The following is a 19,318-nucleotide window of genomic DNA, read 5'->3' as shown; positions in this document are numbered from 1 at the left end:
CGGAGAGGCGGATGCTGTCCAAGACAAAGACAATGTTGGATAACACCTCCCACCCACTCCATGACATGCTGGTCAGTCACAGGAGCACGTTCAGTGAGAGACTGAAATTACCGAAAAGCACCACTGAACCTGTGGCCATCTCCATCTCCCTGTACAACTCATCCATGTTTACTGCTACACCCTTCTTGCACATGTTCTTTTTCAGCTATTTATTAATAAGTGACTTTTATGTACATATATGCCTGTATATATTGTGCTATTCTTAGTGTATTGTCTGTCTCTGTTAATGTTTGTTTATAATGGAGCACTGTAACGACAAATAATTTCCCCCAGGGATCAATAAAGTATTCTGACTCTGATTAGATGTGCCTTCTCGAAGAGAGGGACCTTGTAGGCACGGCAACATTTCAATCCATGACAGCTTAGTGTGTTGCCAGTTCTTGGTGACTATGGCGCCAACTGCTTTAGATCATTAAACTCCTCCCATGTAGCTTTGGGCTGATCCACTACCTTTCTCATGATCATGCTCACCCCATGAGGCAACGTCTTGCACTGAGCAGCAGACCCAGGGCGGCTGATGGTCCTTTCGTATTCTTTCAGGCCTCATCAGAGGAAGAGAGACAGTTTCCTTGTGCTGCTTTGCCCACCAGAGAGAAGTTGATCTTTGGGAGCTTCATTTCTGGGCTCCTTTCAGTCAGACTTGTCGAGGCTGGATTGATCTCCATGCCCACTTGTGTTTACCACCTAGGCGGTCATCTGAAAGCGTGGAAACCCGTGCAGCTTACACCATCGTCCGTACTCTGTTCCAGGCTCCTCTACACCTGTGCTGGTGGGACGCAACATTTAAATGATGATAATGATAAAAAGCAGTGCTCCACTGAGACCGCTCTCTTGAAGGTCTAATGATCTAATGATCTAATTTTTTGGCTAGTGCATCTGGCTCTGCCTTGGTTTTCTTCCTGTTTATAGGGCCTCTCCTAGAACAGACAGGTTTTCCTCCAACATTGCCTTCATAAGTGGGAACGGGGTTCCACACGGTTCAGTTTTAGGTCCACCACTATTTTCTTTCTACATGGCTGCTTTATCTGGCATTATTCAATCTTTCAGTGACATTTCTTATCATCTCTATGATAATGTCGTTTAAGCCTCATCAGCTGGATAGGTTGTCCACCCTAGTCCACTGCTTAACTGGTGCTACTGATTGGCTCTCTGGCATTTACCTTGTTTTAAACACCAAAAAGACTGAGGCCGTGATCATAGCTCCTCCTGAACTCGATTCTAAAATCAGTCAGGTTTTTGCGTCTTTCTGTCCTGCTGCCAAGTCAAACATTTGAAATCTTGGTGTAATATCTGATTCTTCTCTGGGCCTCGACTTGCGTGTAAAATCTTTGTCTTGTTCCTGTTTCTTTTATTTAAGGAACATTTTCTGAACTGCGACATATGGTCTCCTTAGCTGAACTGGAAAAAAATGTTCATACGTTTGTGTCATTGCGTTTAGGTTGTAATGCCCTGTTTACCAGCTTGGGCAAATAGTCTTTTTCTCGCCAAGCTATACAAAACGCTGTGGCCAGACTATTAACAAGGTCTAGCAATCGAGCTCACATTACTCCTATTTTATATTCATTATATTGGCTCCCAATAGAGTTTGAAAGTTCTTGTCTTAGCATACAGAGCGCTAAATGGCCAGGCCCCAGATTATTTATCCAAGCTTCTTACAAAATATTCTGTTCACAGGCTCAGTTTGTCGGTTGTTCCCTGAACACGACTAAATCCTAAAATCCACAGAGCCTTCCAGTCTGTGGGACAGCCCACCACCACAACTACATTTGGTTGGCTCTGTGGATTCTTTTAAAAAGCGGTTAAAAACTTTTCTATTCAAACAGGCTTTGTGTTAAGAATTTGTTTCATTTTAAAACTAAAACTTTTTAAACTGTTAATTTTTGTGTTTTATTTAATCATTCGTATTGTCTGTTTTGGCACCTAATGTTCTCGATTATTTTAGCCTTTTGTGTAGAGCTCTTTGTGACTGCCTGTGAAAAGTGCTTTATAAACAACCTACAGTTGTCACCATTCCAGCTGTTGAGCCTTCGTCTTGTCCACAGCAGAGAGGTTGGAATGGAAGAAATGGATTCTGTGCACAGGTTTGGAAACTAAGGAGACCAACTGCAATAAACTTTATTTTATAATTACTAATTTTATTTCTTGGCCATTATAAATGCCCACACTGATAGTACATAGCTATATAAAAATAGCTAATATTGGTCGATAACATCAACCAGAAGATTGAAACCAGATTCTGTGACTTCAAAAAAAGCTTCCCAAGTGTTAACGTCTTCAACACTACACTATCTGTCCTGCTGAGGAAACGACAGGCTTTAATCCACAGCTCATAATTTGCAAAACTCAGTACAAATCAGCAGAATGGATACTGACTGTGAAAAGCATCACAGTGGACTGGAGGAGCTGTGGACCTCCTTTTCCACTTAAAGCAATCTCAAAAACTCAGAATGAAACAAACGCTCGTGTTGCTGACCGTGGTAACAATTATTCTAGTTAGTTTTAATTTTTCCAGGTTTTGATGTGCTTTGTTTAAACTTTTAAAAAATCATTTATTTATTTAAAGATGGCATTGCACTCCAAGAGAACATTTCAATAACAGTGGTCTCCATTCAACACCTGGTATATTGTAAGACACTGATGGTTTACAAATAAATGTGTACTGTTCATATTTACATTCAACTTTTAAAAAGTTTGCTGTTTTTAAACTTGATATCAACAGCTCATCAGGAATGAGATGAAATACTTTCACTGTGACCAAAAACACGAACAAAAAATAGTAAATTACAATTTACAGGTTAGTCAAGTCAACAAGTTAACTCATTCACTGCCAGCCATTGGCAGTGAATGAGTTAAACCCATTGACTCATTCACTGCCATTGACGGCTATAGACGTCAATGGCAGTGAATGAGTTAAAAGTGTCAAAATTTAGATTAATACTAAAGATATCGTTTTGTTGTACAAAAGAGCACATTTCATTTATTAACCAACATCAATTAAAAAGTGTAGACAGAAAAGCATGAATAAGACTTTATGCCAGGATCAAAAGACTATATCGAAACAGAGCAAAGAACAGATGTTAATGAGCTTTTCCATATTGGTCCCTTTTGCACTGCAGAGTTAAGAGTTTTGAAGTTTCACTCGCCAGGTGGATATTTTACACAGGACTGCTGGAAGGCTTCTTACTACTGTGTTAAGGACCGTCTCACTATTATGCAGAAATGACTGTCTCTACTGTATCTGTGGGAGAAATGATGTGAAGTACAAGTAGGATTTTCAAGTTAATAAATGAACATAATGGAAACAATCTGGTGCTAAAACTATTGTTTTTAATAAAAACAGCCCCTCTTTTGAAATGTGCATGACCCTGCTCATCATTTAGCCTGTACAGACACTGACCTGGGTTCAGTGCTTGCAGCTTGAAGGCGGATGATCTAAGAGCGCTTTCCAGAGAGACGGGAATTCCAGTAACACTCGTGAAACCTTTCACCTTTCCACGTGGATCACAATCATTTCCACAAACAGACAAAGCCAAACCTGGATGTCATATTTCCCTCTCATGCTTCTACCTTTGAGGTTTTGACCTTACACCCGTCCTGTAATGTAGCGGGTGTAAGGCACAGGTTTTTACTGACATGCAGTTCTCTGCTGGTTTTCGCTTCATATGTAAATCATCAGCTGATGGACGTCTTTAGCAGGTCAAAGTTTCCCTTACACACCTAAAAACACAGAACATTAAAAAAGTCCCAGTATTTATAGAGACCAACACTTCACAGTGAGTGACCAGTCCGGCCAACAGCAGCAGGGAATGTCTCAGATGTCGTGGAGAACTTTGTGGCGTTACCCTAATAATGTTTAAGTCTCATAACCACTCCTCCCAGCTGCTCACATGTGGACGTGATGTCACAGTGACGTTAGATCCTGTACCTCCAGCAGCATGGCGTCCTGCTCCGTCCTTAGCTGGTCTCGGACCTGGAGGCGACCCACCAGCTCTGAGCTCAGATCTAACACGGATGAAAAGTTAACCATTAAAATTCACTCTTCAATGCATCAGAGAAAACGGCGCTTTTATTTTTAAACGACGGGGCTAAGGTTATATAGTACCTTGTATAGCCTGGCTGAGAGACGCACAGAGAGCATTCAGCTCCTTGATAGTGAAGCCCTGCAGATCGCTGTGCTCCAAATGTCTCCTCTGGTTTACAGGATCACTCCGCGCTGTGCTCTGAGGAGAGTTTACACATCTTTTAATGAAACAAATCATGATTAACAGCCAAACAAAGAAACACAAAAATATTACTGCACATATTCACAACCTCGTCCCCCCCACAGACAGACAACATTTCAAAATCTGACAAGAAAATCAGTGTCGACTTCCCTAAACAGAGATGAAATGCCACACATCTGCCACAGTGTTATAACAGGTACAAGCAGACACGCGACCCTTGAACATAAGTTTAACATCTGTATTTAATTATATTTTATTTATATGGTGCCAAATCACAATAAAAGTTGCCTTAATGCACTTTACATTGTAAGGTGAAGACCCTAAATCAGCACAGAGAAAACAGAAGTCCTCCTGTGAGCAAGCGCTTTGGTGACAGTGGGAGGGAAACACCTCCGTCACACCCAGGCTCAGGGAGGGCGCCATCTGCTGGGAGGAGGAAGAAGACGGGGCCGTTCCTTTCATTTTGTTCCCAACAAATGGGAAAATTGACCGGGCAAATCCGATTGAAGTGCTGCACTGTACTTAGGGCCATAAAATGAAAACTGTCTTCCAAAAACCCACAAATGTTGGAAGGTTTCCTTAGCAAAACACAGAGTGACCCTCTACTCTTTAGTCCATATGTGCCACATGTCTGTATGTGGCCATGGGCCCGCCCTCCGCTGGAGCCTCCACTGAAGATCCACACTGCATTTCTCTGTGGGATGTTTGCACAAGAACCTGGTGCAAGAGCACCAGACCACCTCACCTCTCGAAAAACAGAGTCTCTTGGTTTTGTTGAGAACTTTCATGCTTACAGGATGTAAGGATTTGTTATCGCTGATGTTTTAAAAGACAGAATTATTTCTTCCTCCTCCTCCTGTGGAAAATCAGCGCAAACTACTGGCTGAGACCCTCCAGCTGATGCTCACTAACAGAAACCAGGAAGAGCAGCCCCCACGTGCTCCACCAGAATGACACCCATCGACCTGAGGATGGCAGCAGATTTCTACTGCCCTCCCAGTCACAACCCTGTCAGCTTTGGCAGCCCAGATGTTGCTAATACTGCTCAAGCTGGTAGAACCAAGCAGTTTTAGTCCATAACTGTGGATTGTGTATGTGGAGCTCAACATCATCAGAAGAAAACTTAGCATTGATACAGTCATCAATAAAGCTCCTGCTCCTGATACAGACTTGGGGAAAAGACGCTGAGCTGCAACATACATTCAAAGAGACCAACTTATGGTCAATGAAAACAACTTCGATTGTGTCCAGATGGTGAAGGGAAACTCCATAAGTGACGGCCAATTTAATAGCACAAGTTATGAAGTTAAGATCCGAGGTGCACAGAGAAATGAGCAGACTGTGGGACTGACGCTGCCATGTCTCAGAGGTGAACATAATATCAGGCTTCTCTGCTCAGAACAATCATGTAAGATTTAAGACTTGTTGGCAGTTTGGTGAGGCCCACGGGGACAGGTGCAGAGGGGCCTGGAGTCCCGAATTTGGGCTACGCTGCACAGCAAATCCTACCATGATGAGCCGTGGCTTTCCACGCTTTCACATGACTGCCCAAGGTGGCAAACACAAGTGGGCATGGAGATCAATCCAGCCCCACAAGTCTCAGGCGAACCTGACCGGCGGCACACCAGGAGTGAAGCTCCCAAAGATCCTCTTCCTCTCTCAGAGGCTGACGAAGCAGCGCAAGAAAACCAGCGCTCTTCCCGCACTTCCACCGATGAGGCCTCCGAATCAAAAACGAGATGACTGGCAAGAGGGGAAGTAGCACCCGGAAGTATACCGGGAGCTGCGCTCCAGCGCCGTTGGAAAAACAACCTCAATACGTTGACTGAAAATTATCCATAGCAGATTTAATCACCAATAATGCACAAAACAGCCGAAGGGAGATGATGCCGGACAAAACTGTAGCAAAACCACTTGCACAACACGGAAACACACAAACACACAAACACAGGTGAGAGATAAAAGCGTCCCAACCACAACCTCCATGCACTCACTCCTTAAAGCAGCTGTTGCTGTAATCTGGCATCATATCAATGTTTACACTCCCAGCATGCAGTGCAGGGAGCAGAGGACAGATTCCTATAACTCGAACTCGGTTATATGATAACATAGTTTGTTCCACCTTTGAATATTTGTCTCACCAAAGACTTGTGGTCCGTCCTTAGTCGGTCTCGCAGGTTCTTCAGAGTGTTCCTGAAGCCTCTCGACTTTTGTTTCTCTGGTTTGCTTGAAGGCTGAGGATCCTTGTGAATCTGAACACTTCCTCTCTTCAGCAGAAAACAGACGGCAAATCTGAGCACACTTATGAAATGAGGCCATGTGACAGCGCTGCTACTTCAGCTCTGCATCACATTTTGCAACTACATATTAACTGTAAGTAATTTGGAACAATCTGCTGTGTTGTACATGAAGTGGTTACCCATGAGCTGCTTTCTTTCTTTCTAACATCTCCTTTCTTCTCCTCTTCCTCCTCCTCTTCACTTTCACTGTTGTTGATGAAGCAGAGCTGGAGATTCATCCGTGTCTGCAGGCTGAGGGTTAGACACCAGTCAGTGGACCATCATGAACACATATCCAATCTCACATCACAGCTGGTTGCTTAGCATCTAGCTAGCAGCACAAAAGAGGAGCGAACATAAAAGGAGTAATATTTTTAAAGTGTGGGGTGATTGCATATGCAACATTTCTATCAGCTCAACAAAAGTCATCAACACACAACCTGTGTGTGCAGTTTGTGTGTTGATGAGCTGAGACAGAAGAAAAAGCCGACTTCACTCAGAGATGAGAAAGATAAAGACGGGACAGGAACAGCTGACTGCTCAGTGGGATTTGATAAACTGCACATTTAACGCTTGTTCTCATGTTTTCAAATAATAATTTCATTGTACATGTACAGTGACAATAGAAGCTATTCTATTCTGTTTTATTCTAAACCACATGTTGTGTTTGTGACATTATTTGTTTCATGCTGCAAATCAAACTGAAGCAGACTAACTGTGTCATTTAAAAACTGCATGAAATCCTCTGCAGGCTAGTTTGCTGTAGTGTGATGGACGTGTGCGATTGGTGCACAGTGGCCCTCGAGTATAAAGGCAGCATGAGCAGTGCGCTGTCAGTGTGGAGGATGGAAGAGCAACTCATGAAACATCTGCTCACATCTGGCTGAATTCACATGCATAAATCTGCAAAGAGCAGCAGGTCAGCTGATCAGAACCTGTACATTAAGAAAATCTGTTGGAGCTCACGTTAGAAATTACTGTGAGCGGTGCTTCGTTTCCCCACATGAGCCATCAAAGCTCATTTTAGGGAGTTCCCCACTTGCCGAATCCCACTTTAACCTGCCCTGTACTCACGTTCCTGCTTAGAGGTAAAGTCTCCCTCTCCAACGTGACCAAACGAAAACAAAGCTTAACTTTTGTTGTTAATAAATTCCTTCATTTTGTCAGATCATGCAGTATGAGGAAAGCATGGTTGCAGCTCATACTGCACCAGAATCTCCACCCAAAAGACTTTGACTGTGTGCAAACTGGAACTTGCAACAGATGCGAGCAGACTGCAGCGACCGCACACTGAGAGACAAACACGGTGTTAACAGACATCCAGTAAGAAATAAGAGGCGCGCCTGTACCGAGAGGTCAGTGCCAGCACGTGACTATTGCAGGCGTCGTCGCCGTCCTCCCAGCTCTCCGTTCTCCTCCCTCGCTCCTCTTTCCAGCTGACTGGGGCTCCTCCTTGCTCCAGAGAAAGGCCAGTCTGACAAGCACAGCAGCCACATGTTAAAACCATTTCAACAAACCGCGTTACATCGGTAAATATCACTGAACAGTTCTGATCAGCCTACAGGTGAAACTCTTGAGATAAGTGCTTTCTATCTTACATTCACGCTCACGTGGATTCAGAGATGGGCGTCTCTATGTATCCCATCATCGCTCACACCTCTGCAATTGTCAAAGTCAACGTGTACACAAACACCATCTTTCAGCAAGACAACATCTCTGACCTTTAACCTCTTCTCCTTCTTCTCTTCTTCCTGCTTCTCAAGCTCGGCAATGCGCAGGCTCAGGGCCTCCCAGTGCATGATGGGAAGGCCCAGATTGTCCTCGCCGTAGCGTTCCTGCCAGACCAGTGCTGCCCCCACCAAGTCTTCCCCATCTTCCTCGACCTTGTCTTTGTCGTCGTCACACTTGCCGTAATCATCTGCTTCGTTGCTCTCCTTCTCATCCCGATGTTGTCTCAGTCGTTCCTTCTCTCCCTCCATCTGGACAGCAGGGAAGCACTGGGTTAAAATGCTCGCAGCTTTACAACAGACCGCCTGCTTCAATCACATCCTGATGAATGAAATATTCATGTTGACAATCTTCACTGGGATAAAACAAATCTTTACTGGGATAGAGATCGTTTTATCCCAGTGAACATTGCATGTAGTCACAATTATAAAACTCGGCCTCTACCATAGTTTGCCTTTTGTGGTGTCTCTTTCTGACCCAACCAGCCAATCACATGGCCAACCACAACCAGATGGCCCCTCCCCTTCCTGAGCCTCGTCCTGCCAGAGGTGTCTTCCTGTTAAAAGGCAGTTTTTCCTTCTTACTGTCACCAAGTGCTTGTTCATAGATCATCTGATTGTTAGATCATAGGCTGTACAATGAGGCACTTAGGAAGGCCTGTCATTAACAGTCTGCAATCAACAGACAACTTCATGAAAGGAAGTACAGAAGCTTCATAACAAGGTGGAACCCACTGGTTACGCTGAAGGATGGGAAGCCTGAGGAATGCCACAACGTGCCCAGTTCTGGAAAAGATTATTGTAAGTGGACAGAGGAGGCGAAAATGAACGTGCACCAGAATGTTGGGAGCACATTGGTGTAGCTCAGACTGAGCAGGCAAACAGCTACAAGGCTCAGTGCAGCAGCCTGAGGCCCTTTGCTGGCGTCTTCTTCTCGCTCTCTCCTTCCGGTCACCTCTTCACTGTATTAGCTAATAAACAACAGGAAGATGCAGTGTTTGGTTCCATCTACGAGCTCTCTTCTTAAGCAGTATCTGACTGCAGAGGACTAAAGAAAAACTAACATTAAAATCATCTTCATTTGTCCGGGATTACAAAACAGCTATAATTCCTACATTATTAGTGAAATACTTTTTAAACCCTTTGAATTCAATCACATCGATCGTTTGATTTCAGATCTACGGTGTTGTGAACAGAAACAAGTTTAAAATAAACGTATCATTGCCAAATATGAATCGAGCTAATTGTATAACCGGTATGAGCAGTTAAATATTCAAAGATCGGCACTTTTTAAAAAAGGAAAACGTGAGCAACAGAAACAGGACGTTTTGTGATGAGCACCGAAACACTCAGGGTGCAGCCACGGTTTCATCCGGAAAACAAGACAACATGTCACATGTGGAAGAAGTTTGTTTAAATAGATTAAATAAACAGCAGTAATGTGAGGTACTGTACTGCTGAATTACAGCAGCAGGGCCTGACTCTGTCCTCAGGTTTAACTCGCTGGAGGAACTTCCACAGCCTAGCTTGAAGCTTCGGCCCTTCCTCTGAAACTTTTCCCCCGCGTGGATTCAAAGTTTGGAGGAAACATCAGACCAGTTCACCGTGTCAGGCCCACTGCGATTCCAACTCACCACTTTTTCGAAATAAAGGCGGCTCTGCTGCTTTCACGGACGGAGAAGTTCTTCAGAGATTTGCCACATAGCTCAGCTCCGTCCTCGGCTCCTCCTAGTCATCTTCCCTCTCTTTCCATTAGGAGCTTCGTCCCTCTGCCTTTTCACCGAGAACTCCTCGTTGTGTCCACAGACGCTTCCTCCTCCTCACTCAGCTGATGTTATTAACTTCTGGTTTATTTCATGCCATATACCCACTTTCTCCCGGTCCAAACCCACGAACAAAGGAATCCCTTGAGAAACTTTCCTGCAGAGGTCCACTTTGGAATTAGGGGTTTACTTCCTGTCGATGCCTTCAAAATAAGTGTGCACACAGCCAAAGGTGGGAGGAGGAGACAAGCTGAGGATTCCAACAAAGCTACAGCTGGCGCTGTGAGCGGGCGATAAAACCACGGTTTCTTATTTTTCCTTCTAAAATATCTTTGTAGAATCAAAGGAGCTTGCAAAGAAAAGCGTCTGGACTTCTTTAAGTTGCTTGAAGACGTTTCACCTCTCATCCCAGAAGCTTCTTCAGTTCTAAGGTCACATGGTGGAGAGTCCCAGATTTTAAGCTCTATGGGAGTGTCCCTAAGAGGGTCATGGGTGTGGGTCCCAATCAGCCAGGGTTTCGGGTGAGCTCATTGTGAAACCTGGCCCCACCTTATCATGCGATTTCTGCGATTTTTAACTGCTGTAAACCCTGGCTGCCACGTTCTGTCTGGCAACTCCCAGGGCTCATCACAGGTGAAGGAAACGAAGATTAGACAAAATCAAGAATAAGAAATGAATTGGTGTAAATACATAGATAAACTAAATGTGCGTGCTTACAAATAGAACAAATGTATCCAAACCAATCAATAAACTTACTGCAAACTAAAGTGTGTTATTTAAATCAAAAATAACGAATACATAAGAGTTACTGACTTTTAGAGTGTGGCCATGGCTTTGGCCATCACAGTAACACAGAGACACACAAGTATTCACATCCACACCTAGGGCCAATTTAGAACTGCCAGGTAACCTAATCTCCATTCATGTCTTTGGACTGTAGGAGGAAGCCAGAGTGCTCAAGAGAAAACCCTCGCAAGATGGGGGAGAACATGCAAGCTCCATAGAAGGCCCCAGTCAGCTAATGGATTTGTACTCGGGACCCTCTTGATGCATGTTCAATCATCCAGGTAAGCAAATCCACAAAAGCTGATTCTGTTCATCTGGATGTTTTCAGTGGGAGAAACGTCTCAGGACCTTCTTGCTGTGGTGCTTGGGACAGTGCCAAGCACCACAATCAGTTACTGCTAACATTTCGGTAGCCCTTGATTAATTCCATTGAATCGTAAGAATAGCTTCTTCTGTGTGAAAACTAAACGTGGATCCTGTGTTTTGCAGGAAGGTGAATAATAGGCCATTTTATTATGGGCTCTGACAGTGGACTCATCTGTGCTAGTCCTCAGCACTGTTGACTTAGTATTTTATTACAGAGATTAGGCCATACCTATGAATTAAAGGTTGGTTGCTGCAGTGGTTTAAATCATATCTACCTGATGGAGACCAATTTGTTAATAGAAACACACTCAGGTTAATTATGGTGTTCCACAGCATAATGAACAGGCAATGTGAAGGCATAGCATACATGTTCATTAATGTGAAAGCTCCATACCACATAGCAGTTATTTAAACTGCATTAAGGTCTTAAAGACATGAAAACCTGGATGAGCTCTAATTTTGTGCTTCTAAATTCAGATCAAACTGAGGTTATTGTACTGGGCCCTAAAAATCTTGCAAATATAATATCTAACCACACGTGTGTTTCCAGCCATCCAGGTCATGGTGGTCTAAGGAGCTTGGAAATAAAAGCGTCTGGACTTCTTTAAGGTCTGTGAAGACATTTCACCTCTCATCCAAGAAGCTTCTTCAGTTCTTCGAGCAATTGGTGGAGAGTCCCAGATTTAAGCCCTATGGGAGTGTCCCTAAGAGGGTCATGGACCCCCTGTTGATCCTCTGTTTGTTTTTTGTTTTGTTCCCCTCCCTTAGCCTGGTTCTGCCACATGATTCTTCATGTTACAATCGAGTTTTGCTTTTCTCCAAGTGCTTGCTCATCAGGGGTTGTTAGGTTGTTGGTGTTGTCTCTGGATCATTGTTGGCCTCACAATATGAAGCACATTGGATGGACTGCTGTTGTGATTTGGTGCTGTAAAAATTAGATGGCCATTAGAGAACACCAAGGCCTTCCCAGGCCAGCCGAGATATAATCTCTCCAGCGTGTCCTGACAATGGGTGAGAGTAGGGATATACATCGACTGGTAAATATAGAGTTTCGCTTTTACGCTCAGCTCTTTGTTCACCACGATAGACCGGTAGAGCATCCATATCGCTGCATCCGCATCACCAATCCGTCTGTCAATCTCCTGGTCCTTCCTCCCATTACTCGTGAATATGACCCTGAGATACTTGAACTGATCACCCCTCTCAGAGTCTTTGTCTCTAAGGTGTAGCTCATTGTTCCTCACTTGTTGCCTCAATAAGTTACAGGAAACATCGATAAAATGGTTACTGATACTTAATTCTTACGGAGCAGTGTGAGCAATGCATCACCTGCTGCCTCTGTGCCAGAACTTGTGTGGAGCGCACTTTATGATATCAGCAGCGAACAGATAAGGAGCAATAACAACATATTTTTGTCCTCCTTTTGCTCCTCCTCCAGATGGTGGCTCCCAAGGCAGCTATTAATCAGATAGATTAACAGTAGTTTTAGTGGCTTATTGACAACTAAAACTACTGTTAATCTATCTGAATATGACCTAAATTTACCATTTAGGTCATATTTGTAAATATTGTTTTTCTTATTCAGTCTTTTTTTCCCTCCGTTGCATATGAGCTGCTATTATACTATCCTGCTATACTACAGCGTAGTATTTGATCACATGGAACCTTTAAAAACAGCAGAAGGTAAGTTTCCTCATATTTGAGGCTGATTTATGTGAATTATTTTGGTTTAAGAAAGTAAGACACCGGGTTTGCTGCCCTCTGCTGGTGCTGCCGACATCAAAGAACCGAAAGAAAATTACTGGATTATTTTCAGTGCTCTCTAAGATTTTGGCATCAGATTTCCCTGAACATTCCTGCTCGCTTTAAATGCGTGAGTGAATGAATAATTCAGGATGCATAGAAACATTCTGCTGTTCATCACAAACTCAATCAAACAACACATTTGTTATTTCGGTCTTATTTGGATGAATCTACTTTATTATTTAGAAAAGTCGACTCCTGTGTTTTTGTCACAATTTCACAGCATCTCATGTTTACAAACTGTCATTTTGACATTAATATTAATCCAGCAGACCCACCGAGGCAGTTAATCCACGTCCTGATTGGACACAGTGGAACTCCAGCTTCCATATTTCCGCTCCAGAAAGCTTTGACGTTTTTGTTAGTCATTATTGTGTGTGTGCCAGTTTTACCAAACTTTATTAGTTCTCATTTGGTTCAGTCCCACACGGTTTAAAGTGATAATTCAAAACTAATTTCTTGTTCAAAGGATTAAACAGCATCACAGAAATGTTTGCCTTATCCTGTGCTGCTCGATGATAAACCAGGAGGCTCAACTACTCACAAGGTTCAGAGTGAGTCAGTATTAAACTATTAGGGGTGCAACGATATTCGTATCGATATTGAACCGTTCGATACAGTGCTTTCGGTTCGGTACGCATATGTATCGAACAATACAACATTTGTAATTTATTTTATCAATTTTCCTTCTGACGATGCTGTCTGTGTTGAGCGCTCAGTGAATCTGTGTTCGACTACTCCGCCTAGGCTGCACTGTCGAGCGCAGATCCACTGAGCGCTCAACACAGACAGCATAGTCAGAAGGAAGAGCACAGGGCAAGCTAGCGAGACAGAAGTTAAGCTCTACTTGCAACAGGCAAATTGAACCTCATTCAGATCTGGCGTTTGGAATTACTTTGGTTTTCATGTGACGTATGACCCTGAAGGTAAGCGAGTCATGGACTAAAGTAAAACAGTATGTTGGATGTGCCATGCAATGCTCAATTACATTGGTGTGAACTAGTGTGTTAGCGCAGTTAGCTCGTTAACGTGTTGGCCGTCTAGCCCCATGCACGGAGCGATCGGCGGTAGCTCGTTAACGGAGATTTGCCGTGTTGTGGCGTTAAGGTAATTTCAACGAGATTAACCTGAAAGCACTAGTGGGAACACAACGAATATGACTGCACATTTACGCCGACATCATCCTAGTGCAAAGACAAGTGGAAGCAGAAAAAAAACAAGCAAGCATGCTACTAACTTTAGCCGAGTCATTTAGACAGCTGTTAGCACATGATTCTCCTTATGCTGCTGAGAATATAGCCCAGAAGAAGCGGATAGTATAGCTTTTATTTTGGAAAGAGACATTTCTCTGTAATAAACTCTCTTTTCCAAAGATGAGTGATTCCTCAATCAGATACAGGGCTCGCAATATCGCTAGCCCGACGTCCTGGAGCTAGCGATTTTTTTAGTCGGGCTACCAAAATCTATCTCTGCCCTGCCCGTCGGGCTATTGTAGGAAAAATATATGTCAATGCTTTTGCATTCTTTCAGAAATGTAGCTGGGTAATTATGTCATTGGCATCGGTGAGCCACTGTCAATATGTGACATATTGAAGTCGCGTTTGAATTTGCGCTTGTTTTTTTGCTTTCACTTTGCAATCGTGCGAACTGTGTATAGAGAGCGACAGCACTGATCTGTGAGTGATGATAATTTGTGCACCAATTCCTCTGACATCGTCTTATTAATCGTTAGCTCACTATGCAAACATGACAAGTGAAATCTCCCGCAGCTTAAACATGTGAGAGGTTGATCGCGCAGAGAATCGCTGAGCTTATGTGAGTGAGTGTGTAAAAGCATTTCAGTTCTGCTGAGCCAAATAAGACAGGTCAGGGTGAAGAAGTGACAGCCAAAGAAAAGCTTACCACAAAACGGAGAAGTTATGACAAATCAGACTATAAGGCAAAAAGAAAGTGCAGCTTTATGGTTTCATGGACAAAAGAATTTCTGTGGCTGCAATATAACGAGCTAAATAACCAGGGCTGCACATAAGTGGTCCGCAGGTGCGCATTCGCTGTCAAAATAAAAAACACGCACAAGGGTTAGGGTTAAATTTAAAAACTGTACTTTTGAGTTAAAATATATATTTATAATTTTAATAAATGACAAATTAAAAATGCATGAACATTTTTTTGTATCGAAAAAATATCGAACCGTGACACCAAAGTATCGAACCGAACCGAACCGTGAATTTTGTGTATCGTTGCACCCCTATAAACTATATGTTCATATATTTCAGCAGATGACAGAGTAGCTGTGAAACGTTTGCACACATCGTCAATCATTTGCAACAATGTATTTGCATTCACACATTCATTATTAACTTTGTGTGAATGACTTCAAGACTGTGATGTCTTTATTGTCACAACAACTGATGGATTTTATTCTCATTTCTAGGCGACAGTACTATTCAAATACTGTTGGAGCAGCAAGGCTGGCTCAGTGTTTTGCATCACCTAAACTATTAAAAGTTGAGAGATAATCAAACGACTGAAATGTTTAGTAGTTGTGTTCTGCACGGTCTTATTCTGAAGTGTGTCTGTTTCAGTGCTGCAGACTAAAAATCTTCACACGGGACACTTTTTATAGTCCAGACGGAGACTAAAACTTGTGTGTCTGTCGGTACATGCTGAGATTCAATAAAAAACTTGAGATCGACAGCAGGCTCCCTTTATTTCTGTTGCTATAGCTTAATAAAGTCAGCGTTCGTCATACACAGAGACATACTGGGAAGCTACAGAAGCCTTCAACACTTACAGTACCAGTGACTGAAACAAACAACGATGAGGCAGAGGACTGAAAAGGAGTCAAACAAACAGTTTATACAAGAAAATAGTCATCGGCACTCATATTAAGTTCATACTTTGAATAAATATTGCTTTTAAAATGACTCTGCCCCTCATCGTTGCTGTTTTATCACGTTTTATTTTCACTGCGTTAAATATCAAATATATTCCTTTACTGATGCATTTCTGTTATTGCTAACATCAAACGTACCTTACATGAGATACTGGATAATAGGCTTGTTGAAAGTACAAATTTCACAGAATATAACAGTCAGAGTTTGGTAGGATACACTGCAGATGATGGGCTTCTGGACATGCACAAGGACTCGATAGAAGTGGCTTAAGCAGGATCTCTCTGTCCGAGAGGAGCTGGAGGGAGGAGGTGTCAGTCACATGGCCTTTCAAACATGCACTCTTTACTGGTATTTTACACATGTACAATACTTTTTTTTGTCATATTTAGTTCTTTTTAAAGCTAGACTACACGACTGAGCCACAAATAGGAGCTTTACATGCCAACGGGGACACTGTGCTGGGGCAGCCAACAGCTAATCAGAGCGTCGCTTCAGCTCCCTCACAATACTCAAATGGAAATGTAAGAAAGGCTGACAGAAGTACAGTGATAACACACATACATACACAGTGATATGGGTGGTAGTGACTCATAACTCAGGCAGAGTTGCCCCAAAGTCTTGTACGATTATACTTTTAATGTAGAATATAATAGATTTGAATGCAAATATTACTTTAATAAATATTCACAAGTTATTTAGTGTGCAGAAAATATGGATGAATAACAACCTGCCAGGTGACCGAGCTCGTATCACAGGTCTTGTGTAAACAAGACAACTGGATGTAAAGTGAATCATTTACTGCTAAACTAATAATAACTCATGAGGCAACATATCTTAACAAAGATAAGGGGAACAAACGGTATCTGGATCCTACGCAAACAAGGTTGTAATCTGACTAAACTGTCTTGATTCTTCAGTATAACATGCTCACAACACGGGGAACGATGCAGGCTCCGACTTCTTTCATAAGATATGCAAATATAAGATTATCGTCATTAAGTAAGAGTAAGAGGCGGCTTGGGTCACCGAAGCACCCAGAAATGGGAAAATTGTGAGCATCAAGTTAAAGGTTAAAAGTCTTTTTCTTGATTTTCTTTCAAATGCAGGTGAATGCTGCCACACATGAGTGTTTGCAACCAAATCACAGGATCGAACATGCAAACGTCTTTTTATGGCCCTGGATGTAACAAAATGCGCATCTGAGTTTTCAAATGATCAGTGCATATCTGTATTACTTTTGTGACATAGGAGTGCATTTCTCCGTCTTGTCATTTTCCCATCACTTCTCCACCTCTGCATTCAGCAGGTCCTGTTGGCTAGCAGGCCAGAGGCTGAGCCAGTACTCTGCCACATTATCCTGCAGCTGAGTGAATTACTCTACCTCCATTAGACTAACAACAAAGCAGGAGCACCAAGGAAGGGGGAAGGGAGAGGGAGCAGTGATGTAACAGAGCCGACAAGGAAGGAGGGACAGATACGGCAGATGATGAATAAGGAATAACTAAAAGGAGGGAGCGAAAGGAAACAAACGAGGAATGGAAAAGGCCTAACATAAAAGTGAGAAACAGGAAGGGAGAGGCGGGAATAATGGATAAAGGAAAAGAGTAAGAAAGAAATGAGGGTGGGTGGAGGTTTATTAGAGATGAAGATGACAACTAGAGTGGAGAGGACAATAAAAGGGAAGGAAGATGGAGAGGCAGAAAACAGAGAGAGGGACTGGATGAAGGGTTGTTGTGGTGGAAGACAAACAGGAGTGACAGAAAAAAGGAGGAAAAGAAAGATCGAGCTTACTGTCTCACACATGAGTGGCACACGGGACCCCTGTGAAGGACACTGGGTGGCCACGCACACATGCACAATTCAGTGCAGTTGTGCAGAAGAATCGACCCTCACAGGAAGGCTGAACATTTAGAAGAATTGAGCACCGACGCGCTTCAACAGACAGGCGATGCTCAAGAGGACCCATAAACATCAACGGGACTCGTTTCTGTTTCCATTCAACTGTGAAACTGAGTGAACTTGTAATATAATGCGAGTTAGGCACCAGTCAGTTGGTCTGGATGTAATATACTATCTACATCTCACATCAAACTAGAATACAGCAGTTTTAACATTGAGTAAAATGTGAGGAATCAGATATTTTCACACACAGCAACAGTTAGATAAATGCAAAATAGTATATGGCTTACCACAGGAGAAACACACAAACAAAGCAAGACCAGTACAGGTAATGGGAGTAGTGGTTGTAACAGTATTAATAAAAACAACTAAATAAATAAAAGAGAAACAAAACAGTGATGAGACCAAAAATACAACTGATATGTTGGAAAGAAGAAATCCCCAGAAAGCAAAAAAAGTGACGAGATGACCACAGAGATGAGTGAGGTTACAGTAAATCCGTAGTGGAGCAGTGTGACGGGTCAGTTAAGTTATCTGAGTCAAACTGGGCGGTTTCTGAGACGCACACATAGTTACGCACACACATTCGAGGTAATGACGCATCTTTACTCCTCCAATGACAAGTTTTACTCCACAGCCCTTAAGTTCCACAGACACACATACACAAATAAAAAAACAAAACAATAAATATTATAAATAATATAAATAAATGACAACAGTGCCTCTGCTTGTGTATGCTGTGAACCAAAAGAACCACAAAAAGATGTCAGCCTTCACTCAGGAACTATGGAGGAAAACAGCCACGGCTCGCTCGCCGCTCTTCTCTCCGTCGTCTCCTCGCTGAGGCGCTCAGAGGTCAGTGCAGCGCTCCTGCTTGCTGTAGTGGTCAAACTGACTCTTCCAGTGCATCATGTAGGAAGACCAGCGGTGAAACTCCACCTTCCACTGACGTTCTGCCTCATCTATGTTGTCTGAGAGAAGAAACAGAGACAGAACAGCAAAAACGGTTAGCAGTTGAGCTTGAAGTAGGGCTGCCACGATTTGTCGACTAGTCACGATTCGTTGATAGTTTTAATAGTCGATCCGTCATTTGAAGCTTTGTAAGATCCCAAAAGACGCAGGAATAAGTAGTAGGATTTAAGAGTGTAATAACGGACTGAAACAGAAGATGGCAGCACTGCATGTACAAGGATGCCAGCTGCCGTTAAACCCGAAGAAGAAGAAGCAGCAGTGACTGGTATCGGAGCTGTGTCCAAATTCAGGAACCGCATTTGTAGCCCAATTACGTTTCAGTGACGCGAGGAAGGCTGTGCAAATTCAAAAACTCCTCCAAATGGGTCTGACGAATGCGTCCTTCATTTCCCCAGATTTGAAGGATGGGTCGGGTGAATCCTTCGTGGCCAACCTATCCCATCTTCCAAACCTAATGCGCACCTTGTTCTTTGCCTTTTTTTTTTTTAAATTAGCTAAGGCCAATTGCAGTTTCCAACAATGGTGGCAGCTAGTTAGTTTTAA

The 19,318-nt window shown here is 42.9% G+C and overlaps 2 protein-coding genes across 3 annotated transcripts in view; both read right to left on the bottom strand.

Moving 5' to 3' along the window:
- Positions 1–3,099: 3,099 nt before the first annotated feature.
- LOC146637695 (schwannomin-interacting protein 1-like) lies at positions 3,100–10,211 on the bottom strand. Its single transcript, XM_085349782.1, has 7 exons — positions 9,924–10,211; positions 8,284–8,541; positions 7,912–8,036; positions 6,703–6,814; positions 6,425–6,550; positions 4,163–4,280; positions 3,100–4,062 (listed from the first exon to the last, which is right to left on the bottom strand). The coding sequence occupies exons 2-7, from the start codon at positions 8,539–8,541 to the stop codon at positions 3,962–3,964; spliced, it is 840 nt and encodes a 279-aa protein (XP_085205908.1). The 5' UTR covers positions 9,924–10,211; the 3' UTR covers positions 3,100–3,961.
- Positions 10,212–15,704: 5,493 nt separating this feature from the next.
- ache (acetylcholinesterase (Yt blood group)) overlaps positions 15,705–19,318 on the bottom strand; it is a 32,142-nt gene continuing 28,528 nt past the window's right edge. For both annotated transcript variants that reach the window (XM_085349773.1, XM_085349774.1), the window contains exon 9: positions 15,705–18,774. In XM_085349773.1, coding sequence (XP_085205899.1) covers positions 18,653–18,774 — 122 coding nt within the window. In that variant the 3' untranslated portion in view covers positions 15,705–18,652. The remainder of the gene's footprint in view (positions 18,775–19,318) is intronic.

The sequence above is a fragment of the Diplotaxodon limnothrissa genome, linkage group LG3, assembly GCF_057381915.1.
Source record: "Diplotaxodon limnothrissa isolate DT_005_m linkage group LG3, D_limnothrissa_male_GT1.1, whole genome shotgun sequence".
NCBI classification, from domain to species: Eukaryota; Metazoa; Chordata; class Actinopteri; order Cichliformes; family Cichlidae; genus Diplotaxodon; species Diplotaxodon limnothrissa.
The sequence above is the reverse complement of the archived record's forward strand: the minus strand, read 5'-3'. Positions and strand labels throughout refer to the sequence as shown.

What these genes read in the sequence shown, in the direction of transcription:
- LOC146637695 (XM_085349782.1), bottom strand. Translation starts at nt 8,541, where the DNA reads ATGGAGGGAGAGAAGGAACGACTGAGACAACATCGGGATGAGAAGGAG. An exon ending in GTGCTGGCACTGACCTCTCG is followed by an intron (nt 6,815 to 7,911) that starts GTACAGGCGCGC and finishes TCTAACCCTCAG; the next exon opens with CCTGCAGACACGGATGAATC. An exon ending in TCTCAGCCAGGCTATACAAG is followed by an intron (nt 4,063 to 4,162) that starts GTACTATATAAC and finishes CATCCGTGTTAG; the next exon opens with ATCTGAGCTCAGAGCTGGTG.